The sequence below is a fragment of the Pelophylax lessonae genome (genome assembly GCF_965119305.1).
Source record: "Pelophylax lessonae genome assembly, chromosome: 7".
Taxonomy (NCBI): Eukaryota; Metazoa; Chordata; class Amphibia; order Anura; family Ranidae; genus Pelophylax; species Pelophylax lessonae.
The window spans coordinates 273,195,316-273,215,984 of NC_138774.1; the positions used below are offsets into that span (position 1 = coordinate 273,195,316).

A 20,669-nucleotide genomic window follows, 5' to 3' on the forward strand; every position below is an offset into this window, starting at 1 on the left:
CAGACATAGACATTTGGCAGGCAGACTTCTTAGCCTGCAGATCCTGGACCCAGCTCAGGGCATTCAATACGGTTCTTATGGAATCCTCTCTGGGCCAAAGGTACAGGGTCATACAGATATAGCCTACATAATTTGTCCCAAAAATATATAAAATCAATTTATATATGCACTTATATCAATATAGTAGTTACATGCCTTAAAAAACAATCTCGCGGCTGGCAAAGCACAAAAAACCCACACTTCTGGGAATTGAAAAACGCAATGATGTCAGCACATCGCTCCTGCACTAATATGGCTACAATGCTGAAAGTAGACATTCTACTTCTCGCAAGGTTCATCTTTGGCCATGGAAGGCATACTTCACTTGGTGTGAATCTTGGGACGTTCTAGGAGTCCTAGGTGTTTCTCCGTGGAACAAATTCTCACCTTCCTGGACCAACTTCTGGCTCGCACCAGTCTTATTGGTCAGATTTAGGACCCTTTTATTTTGTTTCAGAGAGTGTCCTCTCACTTTAAGACCAAGGTGTAGTGTGTCTCCCATGTCTAGCTCCCCCATGCATTTCTCTGACTTTGTGCAGTCTAAATCTGGTTCTCTGTGTGCTTTAAAAACATCCAGTTGAACCCATCAGAGAAATTCCTCTATTCCACAAAGTTGTGTTCCTGTAGCCATCATCTCTGTAAGGTGTGTTTGTGACCTGGCAACCGTATTCTGCAAGGAACTCTTTGGTTTTGCATAGGACAGGATGGTGTTGAGGGCTGGAACTTCCTTTTTACCCTTGGTAGTTTCTGCTTTTCACCTCTACCAGGATAGGTTTCTTCTGTACCTCTGGCTACAGTTCACCTAAAGAAAGTTTCCTCCACTCTTTTTTAGGGATGCACCGATCCGACTTTTTTGGACCCGATACCAATATCTGGCGTTGGGAAATCGCCGATACCGGAATCGATCCAGAGCTACACAGAAAGCATGCGGCTGCAGTTCAGAGCAAAGCCGCTGCTTCATGTGTATGGCTTCTCCATTCACAGGCGGAGTGAATCTGATATCTCTCCGCCTGTGAGCGGGGACTATACAGGAAGTAGCGGCTCCCATCCCATACTACTACTGCACCAAGTAAGGGTGGCTGAGCCGTTACTAACCAAAAACCGGATCGGGCCAGTGGATCGGTCAATGTTACCGATCTCCCGATCCAGCAAAATTGGCCATATCGGCGCTGATATCCAATCCGAATATGGGATCGGTGCATCCCTACTTTTTTGATGTAGTTGGGGATGTGAGAGTCTCTCGGCCAATTCTTTTTTTAAATGTACTGATTCCCTTCTTGTCATCCTGTATGGACCCTGTAAGGGGGCACTGGCTTCTTTTTTCATCACCTCTAGGTTACTCAGGCAAACCATCATCCAATCTTTCTCAAGGATTGAGTTCCACCCTTTCCTATTAATGCACACTCTGCTATATCTACGAGTGCTTCTTTTGCTTTTTGGCATTAAGCAACTGTCTCCCAGATTTGCAAAGCTCCTACCTGGTCTTCTGTTCACACTTTCTCTAAGTTTTACCAGGCGGACATTGCATCCTCCTCTCAGGACACCTTGGGGTCTTTCAGGCAGTCCCTAGAACTTTGTTCTTCTCTTGGGCCTGTAAGCCTTTGTCTGCTGTTTTTTCCACCCTTCACTTGGACTGCTTTTGGACATCTCAAAAGTTAAAGAATCCCAGAATGGGTGAGACAAAATTTTCATACCCATTTTTAAAATTCTCGGCGTGTATTGGAGGACATTGTGTTTTTAAGATCATGCTCTTCTACAGCTTTGCTACAAAACTGGGGCATGCTGGTAGTAGGAGGAGCTTTCCTTGGCTGGCCTATAGTTTTTTCGTTTGCCGGTGTCCAGTCCTCCTATAGGAGGTACTATAACCTGAAGGTTAAAGATTTTCTTTGTCCCTGAATGGATTCCAAGAATAGGATTTCACGGTGAGTACATAAATCTTGGTCATGTAAAAAATGCAAGCTAATCATATATATCTGTGCCTAAATTCCTGTGTCTGCACACCTGTTATAGCATTTTACCTCTTAAAGGCAAATTGCAAGTAAAGGCTGCATATAGGTTTGCTTAAAACCACTGCTTCCCCTCTCCTCCTACCTATGCTGTAAAGTAATGGTAAAATAGATCACCTTATTTCAATCCACCCTGGTGCAGGCATGTGATGCAGAAGTTCCAGCTCCTGTGTGTCAAGGAGTACTGGACAATGTAGCTGATTTCTGGGATCCATGACATCACCACTGGTTTCCATTGCCCATACATTATGGCTGCTCCCTCCTCTCCCCTGCAACAGCCATTCCAGGGCACAGGGGAGCCAGAGCTTCTGCATCATGTGACCAGAGTGGATTGAAATAAGGTATATACACAGATATGTTTTACCACCACTATACAGCATAGGTAAGGTAGAAGGAGGAATTTTAAGCATATTTATATATAACCTTTGCTTTCAATTTAATTTATTTAATGCTATGGAAAATGCAAGTGAAGGTGTTGGGGCATGTCAAGGTATATAGGAGTATACAAGTCATGTGCTGATTTAGCTCAAGGCTCCAGTTAAACTAAAATGTCACTTTTGGGATAGTTGACCCATTTTTTCAGATAATCTTTATTTAACAATCTTGTAGTAAATTTTATGAAACAAATAGGGCCAAAATAAAGGGTGTAGAAAAGGGATATGCAAACTGTGGCCCTCCAGATGTTGAAGAACTACAAGTCCCATGAGGCAGAGCAAGACTCTGACAGCTACAAGCATGACATCCAGAGGCATAGGCATGATGGGACTTGTAGTTTTGCAACAGCTGGAGGGCCACAGTTTGCATATGGCTGGTGTAGAACAAAAACCACATCTCTGACCCTTCTACATCTAAATGGTTATTACGTGCAACATGTTTAACGTTACATTTTTTATATGATAAAGCATAATCTCCCATTGGAAGATCCAGCCCTATGGCCTACATTCACTACTAATAAAGTGACTTCCACCTTATAATAAAGGGCCTGATGTTTAAAAGAGAAGTATGGCTTTTTGTAAAAAAATAAACATTCATATTTACCTAGGTGGATGCTGCATTGTTTTGATGCTGCATCTGTTCCCCGGCAGCTCTCCAGTGAGAACTGAGCGATTACACACAGCTGATCGCTCAGTTCTCCCCTCCGCTCTGAGCAAGGAGCCAGGACTGTCAGTCAACGGCTCTCTCCCCTGTCCCTCCAGCGCTCACTGGAGTGCTGGTCTGTGGAGGGGGGGAGGAGCAGCTGGCTCAGGTTCCTAGCGTATTGCTGAAAGGCTGAGCCAGGTGTCGATCCTGACCATATGGTTGGGATTTTTTTTTTTTTTTTGAGCCTGGACTGAGCCGTCTGTGACGTGAGCCGACAGTGGACTTTAGCTGACTACTGAAAACTGGTCACAGGAGTGCAGAACGAACTGCACTCCTGTGATCCAATGAAGTACAGCCAAAAAGCTATACTCCTCCTTTAATGAGAATTCTTTTTGCAGGAGTGTGTTAAGATCAGAAATGAGGCTTTTCTCCAAATGTATTTATGGGACCCAGCATGCCTTTTGCTGGATAAGCCCTTCCCCTAGGTAGATGGAAAAATGCAGATAGGTACGCCCCTCTTTCTGTGTGTTTTAACACGTTGCACGGGAAATGAGGGCTCAGGAGTAGCTAGCAATTACAAAATGGGAAACGTCAACAAAATGGGCAACAGCCAGAACAGAGGTAAGATTATGTCCCCAATGAACTGAACACTGAAGTACAGAAGACCTTCCCCACTTGCTCTGTTGAAGACGTGCAGCTTATTTAACCTGCTTCTTCAGCTCCAATGAGTATCGGAAACGTACCCCACCTCTGTTTTCAGATATACCGTCCAAAATGATTGCCACTATGTCTATGGGATATATATATATATATATATATATATATATAGAAGGTTCTGATTTATCCATGTTGTGGTATAGGTATAGTCATATTCAACTTGGAAAAACTGTGAAACCTCTTTAGCCATATGGGAAAAGTCCAGATGAACTCCAACTTTCTGCTTTATAAATTGTCAGGTTCTGTTCTGTCAGCCTATTTTTCCTTTTTTCCCCTCATTCTTAATTCATAAAAATGATACGCATGATCTTGCTCAAAAACATGTCTTTTGCTTCCTCCCACCCTTGTGGATAGCACTGAAGGTATGAGTGCTGGTGGCTTTGGGACTCTACTTGGAATTGAGCAGACACTGGGTGAATACAATGTCACTATTTCATTCCTTCGCCTCATCACCACCTTAGTGAAGGTATGAATCTCTCTTTAAAGTCTCACAACAGGTTTTGCTTTTGTGCCGGGTTCCCAGGCTTTATATATGATAATGCTTTTCTCTATCTTTCCAGGGTCAGCTGGGCAGTACCCAAAGCCAAGGCCTAGTGCCTTGCATTATGTTTGTGTTGCGTGAGATGCTTCCTAATTACCATAGATGGCGTTATAACTCTAATGGAGTCAGAGAAAATCTTGGTATGACTCGTTTTTGTAATTCTAAGTAAGACTAATTATAGAAAATGAACAATATTGATGCTAATACCAACAATTCAAATTTCTGTTATTCACTGGGGATTCACGAGACCTATTGGCTATAATCCCTGCCTGTTAGGAGAATGGACACTGGTATAAGAAGCTGCTGTACCCCTCTTTCTGACAATGATCCTTCAAGAAAACCCTTATTAACCACTTCTGGACCGGAAGCATTTGCCCCCTTAATGACCAGGTCATTTTTTGCGATTTGGCACTGCATTACTTTGACAACTGCGCGGTTGTGCGACACTGTACCCAAATAAAATTGACGTCCTTTTTTTCCCCACACAAACAGGGTTTTTTTTTTGGTGGTATTTTATCACCTCTGCGTTTTTTTGATTATGCGCTATAAAAAAAAAAAAAAGACAATTTTTAAAAACAAAAAAGCAGTATTTCACCTTCTGCTTTATAACATTCCTAATAAAAAAAAATGTAAAAATCATTTTTTTTCATAATTTTTGGCCAATTTGTATATTGCCACATATTGTTGGTTAAAAAAACAAATCCCAACAAGTGTATTTTGATTGGTTTGCGCAAAAGTTATTACGTCTACAAACTAGGGGGAATTTTTATCTAATTTTTTCTTTTCTTTTGTTCTTTACTAGTAATGGCGGCGATCTGCGATTTTTAGCGGGACTGCAACATTGTGGCGGACGGATTGGACACCTAACTGACATTTTTGAAACTTTTGGGGGTGACCTTACTACAGTAATCAGTGCTAAAAATATGCACTGTTATTGTAATAATGACACTGGCAGGGAAGGGGTTAACACCAGGGGCGATCAAAGGCTTAAAAAGGTACCTAGGCGGTGATTCTAACTGTGTGGGGGCCAGACTTGGTGGAGGGAAACGGGGCTCCTGTGTTTTCCGAAATACCAGGAACATAGGAGCCTTGTTTAAATCAGTGACAGATGAGTGGTGTGCCGTGTTTACAACATCACACCACCTTCTGTCAGTCCCTGCAGCAATCGCCGGGTTCTGGCTGCCGCCGCAGCTGCCGGACCTGTTGCTTAGCTGCAGGGCTAGAGAGCGGGTGCACACGCCTGAGACCTGGCTCCTGCGAGCCGCCGTTCAGGTACGGTGGTTTGCACAGGAGAACCAGCCTGCCGCAGTGTATCTGCGGCGTCTGGTTTTTAAGTAGTTAAGGAAATACAGGTGCTACTATTGCTGATCTGCTCCTTGAGTACTAGTTCAAAACCAAAATGGATTAAACTCACAAACATGTGAATTTAAATCGCTTAATGTGCTACTCATCTGTAGCCCTGTGGACTTTGACTTGGCACATTCCAAAGCACAAGGGGACCTCACCGGAGTTCTAACCGCCCAACGTCTATGGAAGGCAACCCCTTCATCAAATGAAGAGGCAAGAGATTGCCTTCTAAACGCCCTTAGCAGTTTAGGACCCCGGTGAGATCCCCCTGTCCTTTTGGAGTGTGCTGAGTAAAGGACCAAAGTGCTAAAGATGAGTCACTCAATGGGAGATTTTAATTCACATGTTTGTGAGTATAATTTATGTTGGGTTTAAAATATAATAACATTTGGTGGGATAACGCACGAGGCTAGTGCACCCTCTTTTTTGTTTCTTTTGTAGTGGTTTCAGGATATCCCCAGTCCTAGAGGGCGGCAAGGCCTAACCTAACATTCCAGTGACATGGCGTTTATCTCCTACAACTATACCAGGCTATCACTCATATGCTACAAAGAAAGGGGGTTCAGCGCTATAGAATAGGTATTTGAAAACCAAAGTCTATAATGAAAGAACCATGTAAGGTAGGTGGAAGTCGATTTGAAAATCTGTGGAAAAGCCTTCACCAGCACCCAATCACACAGCCGCTTACCAGAGGGTATAGACCCCCATTACAGAGATCTATATAGGCATGATGAATATAATCCTCTGTCACAAAAGGCTCAGTGAAGATCCCGGAGAGATATTCAATATTCCACTTTGAATGGATCAACTGAGAATGAGTTGTCTTTGTCCTTGGGGTCAGAAGAAAAAGAAGGGACATATGCTGAGAAACAAACTCGGTCCTCTGGATTAATGATACCATCCAATTTCTTCTTCCCACCACTCACTTTTCATAAAAATGAGTAAGCGGCTGTGTGATTGGGTGCTGGTGAAGGCTGTTCCACAGATTCTACTTCTACCTACCTTACATGGTTCCTTCATTATGAACTTTGGTTTTTAATTAACTATTCTTTAGCGCTGTACCTCCTTTCTTTGTATCATTTGATGTGTTGTGGATTGACAGCATTGTGGCAGCTGCTATCCTCTCTTTTTATGTATATTGTATTTATTAATTTTTTGTCAAGTGCAACAATTATCCCAAATATCACTCATTTGCACTAGACGTTTTTTGTTGATTTCAGTAGTTTAAGTCACTGACCCGGATGAAACATGCAGGTTTGAAAGTCAGAGTGACGTTCGAGCATCTGATTAGCATACTTGTTCTAAGTTGATGTCGCAAAAAATATTAAAACTAATAGATCAGCATGGCAGTCAGGGAACTGTTTTTTTTTCTTTCTAAGACTTCTGTCTGTTTCAGGTTATCTGATGCTGAATCTGATTCATGCCATCCTTAACATTTCCCCCGACACAGATCAACGCAGCAGGTGATGCACTTGGCTTATTGCCCAACTCTTTCCTTTTTTGCATTGTATGTGTTATGGGAATGCAGCCTGATTATATCTTTACATTGTATGTGTTATGATAATGCAGACTGATTATATCCGTGTACTGAATAATAATACAGTATAAATATTGTCCACAGCAGCCCCAGCCTGCAGACCCTGTGCATCTACACACTAACTAACACTGAGGCAGGACAAGCCATTATTAATATTATGGGAATTGGAGTTGATACAATCAACCTGGTCATGGCATCTCAGTCTGGCAGGTAAGCATCACTGTGATTGGCTAAGATGTCCAAAGCTTTATAAATGACGACCCTTGTCAAAATATGCCAACGCCATTCTATCCCAAAATGATGTTGGAAGTAGAGTTTTCAAATACTAATATAATTTGTGTTCCAAATGATCTTTTATACATCAGTTGTGTGTGGAAGGGGGAGAAAACCATATACTGCAGGAAAGCTTTATGACTTATTTGAGAGGGAAAAGAACCCATCATTTCATTCCACCCACCAGGATCCACTAAAACTGAAATGTCAGTGTTGGATAAAGCCTTTATTTATTGTAACAACGATGTCATAACTCTTGATGCTTTACTTAATTTTATTTTCTGCATAAATTTTCCATTTTAGCAGTGGAACGGAAGGACAAGGCCAGATGTTAATGCAGACTGTTAAACTGGCCTTTTCCATCACGAACAATGTCATTAGACTGAAGCCGTCCTCTAGCAGTGTGTCCCCTCTGGAACAGGCGCTCACTCAACATGGTATGTGGGCTTGGTAGGATATACAATTATTCATGACGTGTTTGTGGTATCGTTGTGCCTTTCTCAATCATATCTTCATGTTGTCATTCCCCCCGCCAGGAGCTCACGGGAACAATCTTATTGCTGTCCTGGCCAAATACATCTACCATAAATATGATCCGTCTCTACCACGGCTGGCTATCCAGCTTTTGAAACGTCTGGCTACGGTAAGAGACTGTTTTATTAGTATTTTTGTGTTATAATTGGCTTGGATTGATAGAATTTTTTTATTTGAGTGTATGCTTAGTTTTTATATATATATTTAATTGATTTTATAGTTTAATCCTGTGGGAATAATTGAACATATTAACTAACAGCTGTCACTTTCTTTGCGGTTATGCTTTAGTTCTGCTATAGCAGTGTTGGTGAACCTTGGCACCCCAGATGTTTTGGAACTACATTTCCCATGATGCCTATGCACTCTGCAGGGTAGTTGAGCATCATGGGGTGCCAAGGTTCGCCACCACTGACCTATAGTCTAAAGCAGGGATCCTCAAACTCTGGCCCTCCAGCTGTTGCAGAACTACACGTCCCATGAGGCATTGTAAAACTTTGACGTTCACAGACATGACTAGGCATGATGGGAATTGTAGTTCCTGAACAACTGGAGGGCCATAGTTTGAAGACCCCTGGTCTAAAGCATGGGTCTCCAAACTATGGCCCTCCCAGTTGTTCAGGAGCTACAATTCCCTTCATGCTTAGTCATGTCTGTGAATGTCAGAGTTTTACAATGCCTTTATGGGACGTGTAGTTCCGCAACAGCTGGAGGGCCGTAGTTTAAAGATCTCTGGTCTAAAGAATTCAGTACCCAATTTCAGTGCATATTCTGGTATACTCAAAAAGGACTTTTTAAAGGAAGAGACAAATTTCAAGGCTGCCCTTTGCAGATCTCCTATTTAAAAGCCCAACTCCAGGCTTAGTGCGCCAAGTAGCACCCTTTTCCCTGGGAGGCCCCTCTGCAGGTAATTTTAATTACATTTTTTCAGATTGATTCAGTCTAGACACATGACTTGCTTGGTCTATTTCTTCTTCTGTTGGTTAATTATGCTAAAAGCTGCGCATGTAGTGGGCAAGCTCATGACACCCAAGCATTCACAATATGTCCTCAGTCTTTCAGAATTAATAATGCTCAGTGTGTCATTGAGACCACAGACACCTTGTGGTGAAAAGAATACTGTAGATTAGAATATTTTAGCCTGTGCTGCCTTTTTATTTCAGGCTGCTGCTGAAGGAACCATTAAAAAAAAAAAAAAAAAAGGAAGAAAAAAATAAATGTTTCTATCGTTCATTGACGCAGCTCCATATTATTCTTAACCATTAGGCAGGCAGCATAACCCGATGGTTAAGAAGAATATGGAGCTGTGACTGTCTATGAACTTCAGAGAAAAGGAGAAAAGGATTCAAAAGGAGTCAAAGATTCAGTTTTCTCTATCGTTCATTGACAGACGCAGCTTCATATTCTTCTTAACCATGGGGGTTATGCTGCCTGCCTAATGGTTAAGAAGAATATGGAGCTGCTTCTGTCAATGACCTTCAGAGAAAAGGATTTTACGGTAAGTCAAAAATCCAGTTTTTGCCCAAAGTTGGGCTTTAAAGCGGTAGTATACTTAAAAAAAAAAAAAAAAAAAAAAAACCCTGCAAGACAAAGGCATAATGAGCCAGTATGCATTGCATACTAGCTCATTATGAAATACTTACCTTGGAACGAAGCCCTGACATGGACCCCCGGACACTGCTGTGGGAGCTGACATGATCCCTTGGCGTCTCTTCCGGGTTCGGCGGCTCCGGCGCTGTGAGTGGCCAGAGCCGCGATGACGTCACTCCCGCGCATGCGCGCGGTATTCATTTTCCAGCACTTCCCGGCAAGGAACTCTGAAGGTCTCCCGGACCTTCAGAGCGCATGCGCCGTGCGCGTCAGCGGCTGCATGCAGGGCTAATATCTCCTAAACCGTGCAGGTTTAGGAGATATTAATTGTACCTTCAGGTAAGCCTTATTATAGGCTTACCTGTAGTTAAAATTCACAAAAAGCGGTATACTACCACTTTAAATAGCCAATTGCATAAGTCAGAAAACAGGTTTGTTTTTTGCAGTTTGTGAAATATGGCAGATGCCCACTTGCTTGCTGACATATTTGGAGTTTTAAGTCTGACTAAACACATCTAGTTTTATACACGTATTGCACACCAGTTATAAAATGTCTTAATTCCTATGAATTGTCACACAGGTGGCCCCGATGTCCGTGTATGCCTGCCTGGGAAGTGATGCAGCTGCTATCCGTGATGCTTTTTTGAACCGCTTGGAGTGCAGCATTGAGGACATGCAGATAAAGGTTATGACTCTGGAATTTCTTACTGTGGCTGTGGAGACCCAGCCAGGCCTTATAGAACTCTTCCTAAACCTTGATGTGAAGAACAAGAGTGATGGAACAAAAGTGAGTGATTCATTTGGCCTTCTTGTCATAAAGCATGGTCACATTAGGCTTCCCTAATGTGTTTGAGCATTACAGGTAAGGAGTCCAGTCAGACATGCATTTTGGCATTTGAACTCAAGGGATCCCTGCTGAGTGGTTTGAATTTTCATACTGGCATTGTACAAATGCTGTTTTTCCTGTTTTGTTTTAAGCAACCCTAAATGTCAGCCTGGGAAAATTTTGACCAAGTATTTCCACTGGTTCAGGACTATTTTAGTTTAAAAAGAGAGAAGTTGTTTTTCCACCCAGAAACGCAATGGGTTATGTAGTTTAGGTTAAAGAGGAACTATAGTAATTTTTTTATTTTAATTAGTAAGCAAATACTGTGGCCGCTAAATTTTAGTAAACTGACACTTTACCAGCCCAGGGATCCAGCACTGTCTTCACCTGGGCCAGTTCTTCACTAGTCTCTGGGTCCCCGGTGACATCATCTTGATTGTGGGACGCTGGTTGGGATTTTCTGCTTTTTCACAGCCAGCTCCCCACTGTGCATGCACGAGATGTGCTGCAGTCTCAGAATGGTCCCGCAGTCTCTTGGGACATGTTCCAATAATGGTAGAGGAGAGGAAAGGAGGATAAGAAGAACTTTTACTTTTAAATTAAGGTAGAACTATACGCATAACTTTTTTTTTTTCATTTTGAATAGTCGGTTATAACCCCTATCCGATTTTTTTTTTTCACCATCTGTGTCCCATTGTGGAGATTTCCCTTTACCTCCTGTCCTGTAGCCAAACAGGAATTTAGGGGAAATCTCTGCAAATTAAAGGAATTCCTTGGGGACCCCCAGGTTACCAAAACTAGTGTCCCTATTGAAAAATTTTCCCCTCTATTACTTTTCTGGGGACAACCCAAAACTTGTGATTTTCTTTTACCTTCACTTCAGTGATAATGGTAACAGGACAGATAGAGAGGGGAAATCTCCCTAATGGGGACACAGACAGCAATAAAAACTGGCAAGTGTTCTAATCCCTCTTCACTCTATCCAAAACTAAATTATACTTTAAGTTCCGCTTTAAGGTAAATTTAATGGACTTGGTACATTTCCAAGATCGCAATGGGAATGAGTTGTATAGTGCTTAGGTTGCATTTACTGGAGCAATTTCTTGGCGTAGGTCACATGGTCTTTATAAATGGAAGTAATGATGTCCGCAAGACATCCCAGTCTCGTCATTCCTCATACCGAGACTGAATAGTCTGCCCTTTTTAAGACTGCTGATGTCAGTTGTGCACTGCATTGGCAGACTGTGTGGCCTATGCCATGGAATAAATCTTCATCTGACGGAAAACAAAGCACTTTAGGATTCTTTCTTTTCCAAAGATGTTATGTTTTAGGGGGTGTCCAAACCTATTTCTACAATGAATGCGGTCTACTGGTTTTTGTAATTTTAATCGCTTCCCTTGTGGGTATTATTTGGCTTAAATTTGTATTTTCAGGCTCCTACATTGGTAGGTAACAGGCTGCTACATTGCAGAGATTACTGGCATTTCTAACACATGCTGTTGATGATTGTACTTACAGTTCAGACTGCGTATTTGTGAGATGCCCAGAAGCATTGGCATTCACACAAATACAGGGGCATATATCCAATCGCTTTAACATGCCCAATCCCTTACTCTATTAGATCACTCACTGGAGTTTTTTTAACTTTAAATCTGAACTCCAGAAATTCAGTCACTTTCAAAATTGTGGTGGCTTACTATGTTAAGTGCAACGAGGTACATGCCACCTTTACCCGATTTCTGCCTGACCACTGCACATATACATTCTGGGAGAACCCGCTCACGCTCCTAGTGTCACGGTCTGTGATTGCGGTATCCCCCAGGCACAGTAGATCACAGATCAGGGTACAGGGCCGCTGTCATTGACTCTGTACCATGTGATCGCTATGACCAATTACAGCGATCACAGTCAGCAGTAGTAAACAAAGGCTGTCATTCAAACAGCAATTGTTTACTATTGTGATTGGTCACGGGCTGCTGTTAGAAATCATGGGGCCCTGTACAACCTAACCCTGGCCCCTCCCCTTACCCCGTCTCAAAGCAAAATGCATTGCCCGCGTAACTACGCATATGTGTGGCGTGTGGGGATTAAAGCCCAGCTTTTTGCCTCCCCACATAGGGTCACTGGGGTGTAGGTTAAAGGGAAATGGCTGGGGGCGGTAAAAAACACTCAGCTGCACATTTTTATTGCCCCCATAATCACAAGTGTAAAGTAGCATCTCTCTGTTGTAACACAATAGAGCCATAACAAAGTCAGCACCCAACAGCCATGTGACACTGTGACAGAGCCATACAGCCCCTGCTGTGCTGTGTAATATTCTGATTATCATAAGCACAGTGAGGATTCTGTGTACTATACCCGATCATATTGTCACTCACAGTGCAGCCACACTACCTTCCTCCACAGGGATTAGATTTGCTGCTCGCCGTCAGTGGCCTCTCATCAGTCTCGGCACCTGGCTGCGGGAACGGAGGCAGCCAGCTGGAACTACAATTGGGCAGTGCAAAATGATGTACCTGCGCCCTGAGAGAAGAAGTCCCTCCTGTGCTCTCACCTCCTGGGCCCCTCTGTTGACCTGATGGGGCCCAGTAAAATGTAATTATACACCCCCCTAATCAAGTAGGAGGGCGGGTGTAGTTTAGTAAGCCCTATTTTCTTAATTGGTAGAACTGGACTCTAAAGCTGCCTGGGCCCCCCATTGAGCTGATGGGCCCCATGACCAATCACACTAGTAAGCAATGGCTGCATGAATGTTACCATAAGAACTCGCTCTCATGTGCAATGCTCACTTCAGAAAGATCCATGTTTAGATTGCTCTTCAGAGAGCATTTTACAGGCAGTGAGGGGGCAGGGTATCACCTTTTCACTGCCTACTTTAACCCCCTTGGACCTTGCACAAGCACCCCCATTGACTTAAATTAAATAGGTTGCAATCGGCAGGTGTACAGGGAGTATAATTCCTGCCACATCTGAAGAGCAAAACCTTGCAGCCGTGGCCTGTGTACATCCCCAGCCACTGCAGCGGCTAACAGTTGAGGGTCAGTAAAACTGCAGCTCAACCACAAGGTTTTAGCACCGCCCAACCTCACGTGTGAAAGAGCCGTAACAGTGCAGCCAGTCACAGTGTGTCTGATCACCACCACACCAGTCACAATGTTACCAGATCAGTGTAGCTAGAATTGGTATTCTAGCACAGGAGAGCCGCTCTGCCGCCATACTCCTAAGTGAGGCGGTTAAATTATATATGCCCTCAAATTACCATGCGCAAATGTCCATGGCTGAAAGATCTGATTGTACACATGGTTTTTCTGGTTGTCTTCGAATTGTATCACATAACCCAAGGTTTCCCTTTCCAAATGTAGGAGCAAAATGGAGGTGTTTCCTTATCAGCTAGCATTGCACTGTTGGTAAAGGACAGCAAACATCTGATTGGTTGACATAGGCACTTCTACTTTCCTCAAAGTGGACCATCTCTTACAATTAAGACACATAGCATGGAAAGGGTAGAACCTCTGTCATGTTTATATGATTGTAGCTTCACTGGGGAAAAATGCCTTACTTCCTGGCCCTGTGACCACATGGTAAGTGAGGGAAATTTTCTCTACTAAAAAAAAAGCCTGCCTGACCCTGACCCTCTCCCACTACAAGGCTTTTAACTTTCTAATTTTTACTCCCCACTCAGGAATACAGCTTGGGACAGTGGAGTTGTCTGCAGGTTGTTCTGGATCTAATTGACTTGAAGAAATCAGACCGGTTTTGGTGCACCCCTCAGCTACACCGTTCAGCCATTGCTTTCCTGCATGCCTTATGGCAAGATCGCCGTGATAGTGCCATGTCTGTACTAAGAACAAAGTGAGTACTATAGATATGTCCACCAAATTGAGAGTTCTTGAGCCATATGTTACTGAACGAATTTCCTATCTCCGTAGGCCACATTTTTGGGAGAACTTGACAGGCCCGCTCTTTGGAACACTTGTTTCCCCTTCAGATTCCTCAGACGTAAGTTTATTCAGTCTGTCCTTTCTCTATTTAGGAATGATCTTGGTCCATGTCTAATGACTTTTCATTCCTTTACAGCTGAGTGTCTTAGAAACCTGTGCTTTCATCATGAGAATCCTGTGCCTGGAGATTTACTACGTAGTCAGGTATTTGTGTGTGATGCTACCTACATCCACATACTGTTTTACATGTGATGTTATAACTTAGAAATGCGCACTTAGGAATTTACCTTTTTTGTAGAACTTTCACTTAATTCAAAATTCCAAGTGCAGAGCCAGGACTTCCCTTCTGTGGAGATTATCTTTGCTTCCTGTCCAAGTGATAGTTTTCTCCAGGAAAGTAAATGAGGTGGAGATCTCCCAAGGATGATTGTCAATGTGGAATTTCCTTTAAATTTGTGGAGGTTTCTTATTGTTTTCAGTGTTTTTTTTTTTTTTTTTTTTTCCCTCCTGTACAGAAAATGGGGGGGGGGTTCTTCACCATCAATCAGGCAACAGTGGATACTTGAGAGTATTTATACCCCTTCTCTGCTCTACCCAAATCTAAGAAAAAACATCTGAACTCACTTTAAACCTTTTGAAGAGCCTGCCAATGTATTTACATTCTTCAGGAGAGCCGAGGACTGTGTAAAGGGTTACCTATGCTGTGATAGAACAGGAATTAGGAGTAATGCTGTTATAGTCATTTGTGTGTATCGGTGACGGAATCCTCCACCAGCAGTCTCACATCAGATCTTCACACTAGTGGAAGGTTTTCTTTCCTAAATAGCCTCGTTTAAGCGTTTGTGTGCGTTTTTCCTAATGAAGAATAGACCTCAAGCTGTAAGGTCTCTGTGATGTCAGCTAACAGCAGGCATTTTCCCACTGTCAGCTGAATAATGGGACACAGGAATGCACTCCTGTAATCCCCAGTAGAAGTATGTCCAACAAAAGCTTTGGCCATACTTCTCCTTTAAGCATGTAAGATTCTCCTTATCTTTTTGAATTCTCTACTCTTTTTTTAAGTCCACTGAAAAAACCTTTACAATTTTGTGCTTCACGTAGTGCCCAGCCTCCTAAATTACATATGCAGTGTTTCCCAATTAAAGAAGAACTCCAGCTTTTTCTCCATAAAACAACAGATGCATTGTGCATGTAAATTAATTACAACCCCGCTGTCAGTATAACTTACCTCCTTTAGCTGGATACAGCAAGTTTCTGTGTCTGTGATGTCACTTCTCCTCCTGGCTGAATTAAAAAGTTCTCGGACTGTGCCCTTCCTTTTCCAGTACTCATACTTCATGTCCCATGATCTTTTGAGCCTCTGTAGTTTCAGGGTCGGCTATGGGGGTCACTTGTACCAGTTCTGGGAGTGGAAGTGGGTGGGTCCTAGGGTTACTGTTGGTGTTTCTGGGCCTTCATGTGGGTGTTGAAAGGTGTAAATGTGTCATACCTCCTCTTGCGTCATTCCTGTCTTGCAGCATGGCAAATAATAATGGCTTACTGCAAGACTACAGGGGAAGGGCAATGGGAGATTATTATGAAGGTATTTCCTTCAAATGTAAATTAATCACTTCACAGAGGACAGGGCTCTGGGAGGGCGGGATCTGAGGTGATCATATTTAACTAGGCAGGATTAAATTCTAATTTTGATTCATTCAATCCTGCCCAGCAGCAGCACAGCTAGCTTTCAGAACAGCCCTTGTATGAAGGGGTTTCCTTCTTTATTAATGCTGTGATCTGTGAGGCTGGACTTGGGATGTATATACTCAATTATAGGCCGAGTTTTTCAGCATGTTTTTTCATGCTGAAAAAGCCCCCCTCGGCTTCTACTCGAGTCACGGTCTTAGCTTTTCCCCGATCAGTGCGCATGTGCCGCTGCCACTCGGGAAAGCCCGTACACGTTTGGCTATTCCCAGGCAGACAGCGCATGCGCAGTGACGTGTTGGCGCCATTTTTAAATGTAAGGCAGAAAGGTAAGTGCGACTCCTTCGCAGCCCCTGCTTCTCCTCAGGAGAGGCAGTGCTGCGGGCATGGTACAGGAGATTCTCCTGTACCATGTCTGCAGCACTGCATTTCCTGTGCCATGCCTGTACCATCTCCTGTGCCATGCCTGTACCATCTCCTGTGCCATGCCTGTACCATCTCCTGTGCCATGCCTGTACCATCTCCTGTGCCATGCCTGAACCATCTCCTGTGCCATGCCCGTACGATCTCCTGTACCATTCCCACAGCCCTACATCTCCTGTACCATGCCTGCAGCTCCTGCACCATGCCCGCTGCCCCTGTTTTGGGTCTCGTGGTGGTCCAGTTGGTATCAAGTAGCTGCTGCATTTCCCACCCTAGGCTTATACTCGAGTCAATAAGTTTTCCCAGTTTTTTGTGGTAAAATTAGGTGCCTTGGCTTATATTAGGGTCGGCTTATACTCGTGTATATACGGTATATCATTTGCAGGGTCTAAAAGACTACAAAGGGAAGTGTTATAGACTAGCTACTGCAGGAAGTGGCTGTGGAACACAACTAAACCCAGAATATCAAGGAATCTGCAAATAACAGAGCAACATAGTGCAGAGATATGATCTATGCTGGGACTGATCATTTCATTCAGTTCTAGATTGAGTTCAGCTTTAATGCTGGTAGACAAAATTGTATTCTCTCTAAAAAAAACACAATTATTTGGTAAAGTGAATGCAGATGACAGAATGGCCATGCCATGAGCTCCCAATTCCGGGCATGGGGAAAAACACAGGTTTCCTTTTGGGCAAATTAGTTCTGTCCTTGTGAAGCAAATGGACAGCAGAGAATTGTAATGTCTGTTTCGCCAAATGATTCCTAGTGGCTTTTTAGGCAATCTACATTATATCTGAGCTGCACTACTCAGACTTTTCCCCTTTTCTGTTTTCTGTCCAGGGGATCATTGGACAACTCTCTGAAGAGCATTCTGGCGAAGTTTTCCAAGGAGGGCCGCTTCACCTACTGGTCCAATTATGTGCATTCACTGGTGCTTCGTGTAGCAGAGATGGAGGGCAGCTGCAGTTCACTGACTGAATACCACATGCTGCTGTCTGCCTGGCGCATACTGCTCGTTATTTCCACCCACTTTGTAAGTCCTTTATATTTATCAACAATCCGCCCCAAAAAAATTAAACTGCGCCCCCCCTCTGCTATCTAAACAACGGGTGTCTCTCCTGTTTTGTGTAAGTGAAAGGTTTTAATCCCACAGTGACAGGTTTGGTCCACCCCACAGTCACAGGCGTTGCCTACATTTCCAACAGTGAAAGATACCGCCCACATTTCCAACAGTGAAAGACACCGCCCACATTTCCAACAGTGAAAGACACCGCCCACATTTCCAACAGTGAAAGACACCGCCCACATTTCCAACAGTAAAAGACAGTGTGACGGGAGTAACTTTGGGCAGGGGGCTTGTGGAACCCAGATTATCTTAGAGAGGTCGGGAAACTCCTTGTCCAGTTCTCCTGGCCCCTTCTATGTGTATGTCCCGCTGTGTCTATTAGAGGCATAGGGTAAGCGAGAACCCCAGTCGGGTCTGCACTTACCAGACTCGCTGTACAACCACACTGGACTCGTGTTGTACATTTCGTGTTAACCCGGTTATCCTGGGTTCTACATGTGTGGTTTGTGTTAAAAGAATGAAGGGACTTTTTCACTTAGAACAGTAATATATATATTTTTTTCAATCAATAATTTTTTATTGAATTTCAAATACAGATGAAAAACAGAAAATCACATTAACAGAATGTAAAATAAGAAAATAACCACAACAAGGTAGAACATTATCCAAAAGTGGATGATACAGTGTTCAAACAATAGTATAAGCTTCGTACTAGTGCATAGGCATCATGCATGTAAAGGTTAACATAGTTTATTCTGATGCAGGGAGGAGAAGAGAGGCGTCGAACCACCCGACTCAGAACCCCTAGGGGAACAATGTCTCCAAGCCACGGGTCGTCGACACCTCTCATCATCCCCAGGACCAGGATGAGTAGAACTAAGCTAAATAAAGGGTTACATTATAAGCTTCTAGTATCACGGACAGTAATATTTATGAACAATATCCCTCAGGAAATATAGGAAGATAAATTGGTTTGACCTTTACAGGCTGCTTGTAGGAGTTTATCTCATAGACCATTGCTAGATAGTTTGAGGTGGGGTGGGGTGGAGTTTGTTATTAAGTGCCTGTATCCAATTGTTCTATTGTTTTTCTGCCTTGGGATCAACCTTTTAAGGGATGTATATGTGTATGTGGATTAGCTACTAGATGGGAGGGGGGATTTATCCAGCAACCCTTCCTAAAGACTGTCTACTGTTGGAAAGTTGAAGATACCTGTGTGTCATGTTACTGAATGTAGTTTACCCCACCCCGTGTCCTTATGCAAACAAGGGGGGATTGTCCCCTGAGTGTATATCTCTTTGTGCCTGTGTTTGAATAAACAGTCTTATTCTTCTTACCATCATCCTACACTGATGTAACTGGGTGGGCTAATGGATCTTGGATTGTGCTGGTACCAGGCAAGGGAAGCTTCTGTTGAGGACATACTGTTCTTGAGTAAGGGGGTTTGTCACAGACCCACCTACATTTCTAAGCCTCGGCCACATTTCCAATAGTGGCAGGCCCCACCCACATTGCCAATAGTGGCAGGCCCTGCCCACAGTTCCAATATTTAATACTAATAATAGTGGCAGGCCACACCCACATTTCCTCTGCTTCTTGTTATGTAGAGTCCACAATCAAACCTTAATAAAAAAGAAATCTAATGCATGTTAATAAGCATACATCATTAACCACTTGACCTCCGGAAGCAATACCAAAAGAACAGGATACATTTTCGTACATGGTACATATCAGGAATATGAAATGCTAGGTTTACATTTTCTTTAACTTTTTGTCCTAAACAGAATTTTTTTTTTTCTGTGTGTGATGTGCTTCTGCAGGAGGATGTAATGCACCTGACAGATACAAAAGTGAGGCAGCAGCTTTTCCGGGATATTTTGGACGGTGCAGAACATCTGGTAAGTGGTCAATAGCTTTTATTCTTTTATCGTTCATTGGGGGGATGCATTAATTCAGACACATTCCAGTTATGCTGCCGCTTACAGGATGTTTAAACAATGGTAAACAGAAAACTTCTAGGCCAGCCCCTGTATAATCTGTCCTTTACCCAGCATGTCTGTTTTTTTAGTTTCCCAGGAGTTTGGAGGCCTTTTTCTCAATGTAACTGTTCTTTACCAGACTTGTTTTCTTTGTGGATTTATTTCCTTTGACTAATCAAGATTCTGCTCTACAGTGCTGCTCAAAACGTAACCTATCAAAAGGCTCTGCGTTGTGGCATCCTCTCGACCAGAGTTTACTATGTTGGTTACCTTTGGAGCATTTTTTAGTCCTCAGAGCTGTGGTAAAGCCCTACATGTAACCTTGTCTCTGAGGGCTCGTTTTGTGTGTAACACTGTTTGGGGTATAGAACCAGTAGCTAGCTCACTGTTTGCACTGTTGGATGCCTTTGTTCCCGCCACTGCCAGTTTTTCCAGGGTAAGGGTTAAGGCGGAGGGATCATCTGCTGGGTGGAGCGATGCACTCTTTTCTGTCATGCAGTCCGGAGAAAGCACCAATCCACTGTTGCTCATTTCCCTGAAGCATCATGTGAAGTCAATTTCCACTGCCTGCTTACAGAGACCCGCTTACCTCCAGCAACCAAATACCCTCATCAGCCCTAGCTGGGAACCTTGTAAGTACCTGAGTCCTTGCCTTATATTGGGCCTAGTTGTAGTTATTGCTATGTGAAAGCAGCATGTCTTCACCAAGACACAGAGAGGACAGTCTCGCTTCTACAAGTATCCTCAGTCCATATTTCTGTAGTGATTCCAGCAGTGTTTACTCTGTATCCCTAGAAGGAGCTAACCCCTGTAATCTGGAACCTGCAACTCTTATAGCGCTATACTTGTTAGAGCCTAGTCCTCATTGGATTTTTTCTTCCGCTCTGTCAGATGAGCCCGCAGCACCCCTCTATGTCCACTCTGGACTCCCTAAGTGTTTGTGCAAAGCTACCAGAATATTCTGCAAACGAGACTATAAACATGCCCTGGTCCTGTTACCATCTCTGACTTAGATTAAGTGTTAAAACAGTCAGTCACTGAAGAGACTTCTTTTGAGCCATCACAGTCCCATGCCATTGACCCAGGTC

The 20,669-nt window shown here is 43.2% G+C and overlaps 1 protein-coding gene across 2 annotated transcripts in view; it reads left to right on the forward strand.

Moving 5' to 3' along the window:
- The window catches only part of NUP188 (nucleoporin 188), a 152,020-nt gene that overhangs the window by 85,878 nt on the left and 45,473 nt on the right, over positions 1–20,669 (forward strand). Inside the window, exons 20-31 of one of the 2 annotated variants that reach the window (XM_082263034.1) lie at positions 4,197–4,308; positions 4,403–4,523; positions 7,127–7,193; positions 7,352–7,477; positions 7,844–7,977; positions 8,077–8,183; positions 10,242–10,448; positions 14,171–14,340; positions 14,418–14,487; positions 14,566–14,633; positions 17,377–17,569; positions 19,423–19,500. In XM_082263034.1, the coding sequence (XP_082119160.1) occupies positions 4,197–4,308; positions 4,403–4,523; positions 7,127–7,193; positions 7,352–7,477; positions 7,844–7,977; positions 8,077–8,183; positions 10,242–10,448; positions 14,171–14,340; positions 14,418–14,487; positions 14,566–14,633; positions 17,377–17,569; positions 19,423–19,500 (1,453 nt within the window). The remainder of the gene's footprint in view (positions 1–4,196; positions 4,309–4,402; positions 4,524–7,126; positions 7,194–7,351; positions 7,478–7,843; positions 7,978–8,076; positions 8,184–10,241; positions 10,449–14,170; positions 14,341–14,417; positions 14,488–14,565; positions 14,634–17,376; positions 17,570–19,422; positions 19,501–20,669) is intronic. The other variant, XM_082263035.1, reaches the window with a different exon arrangement.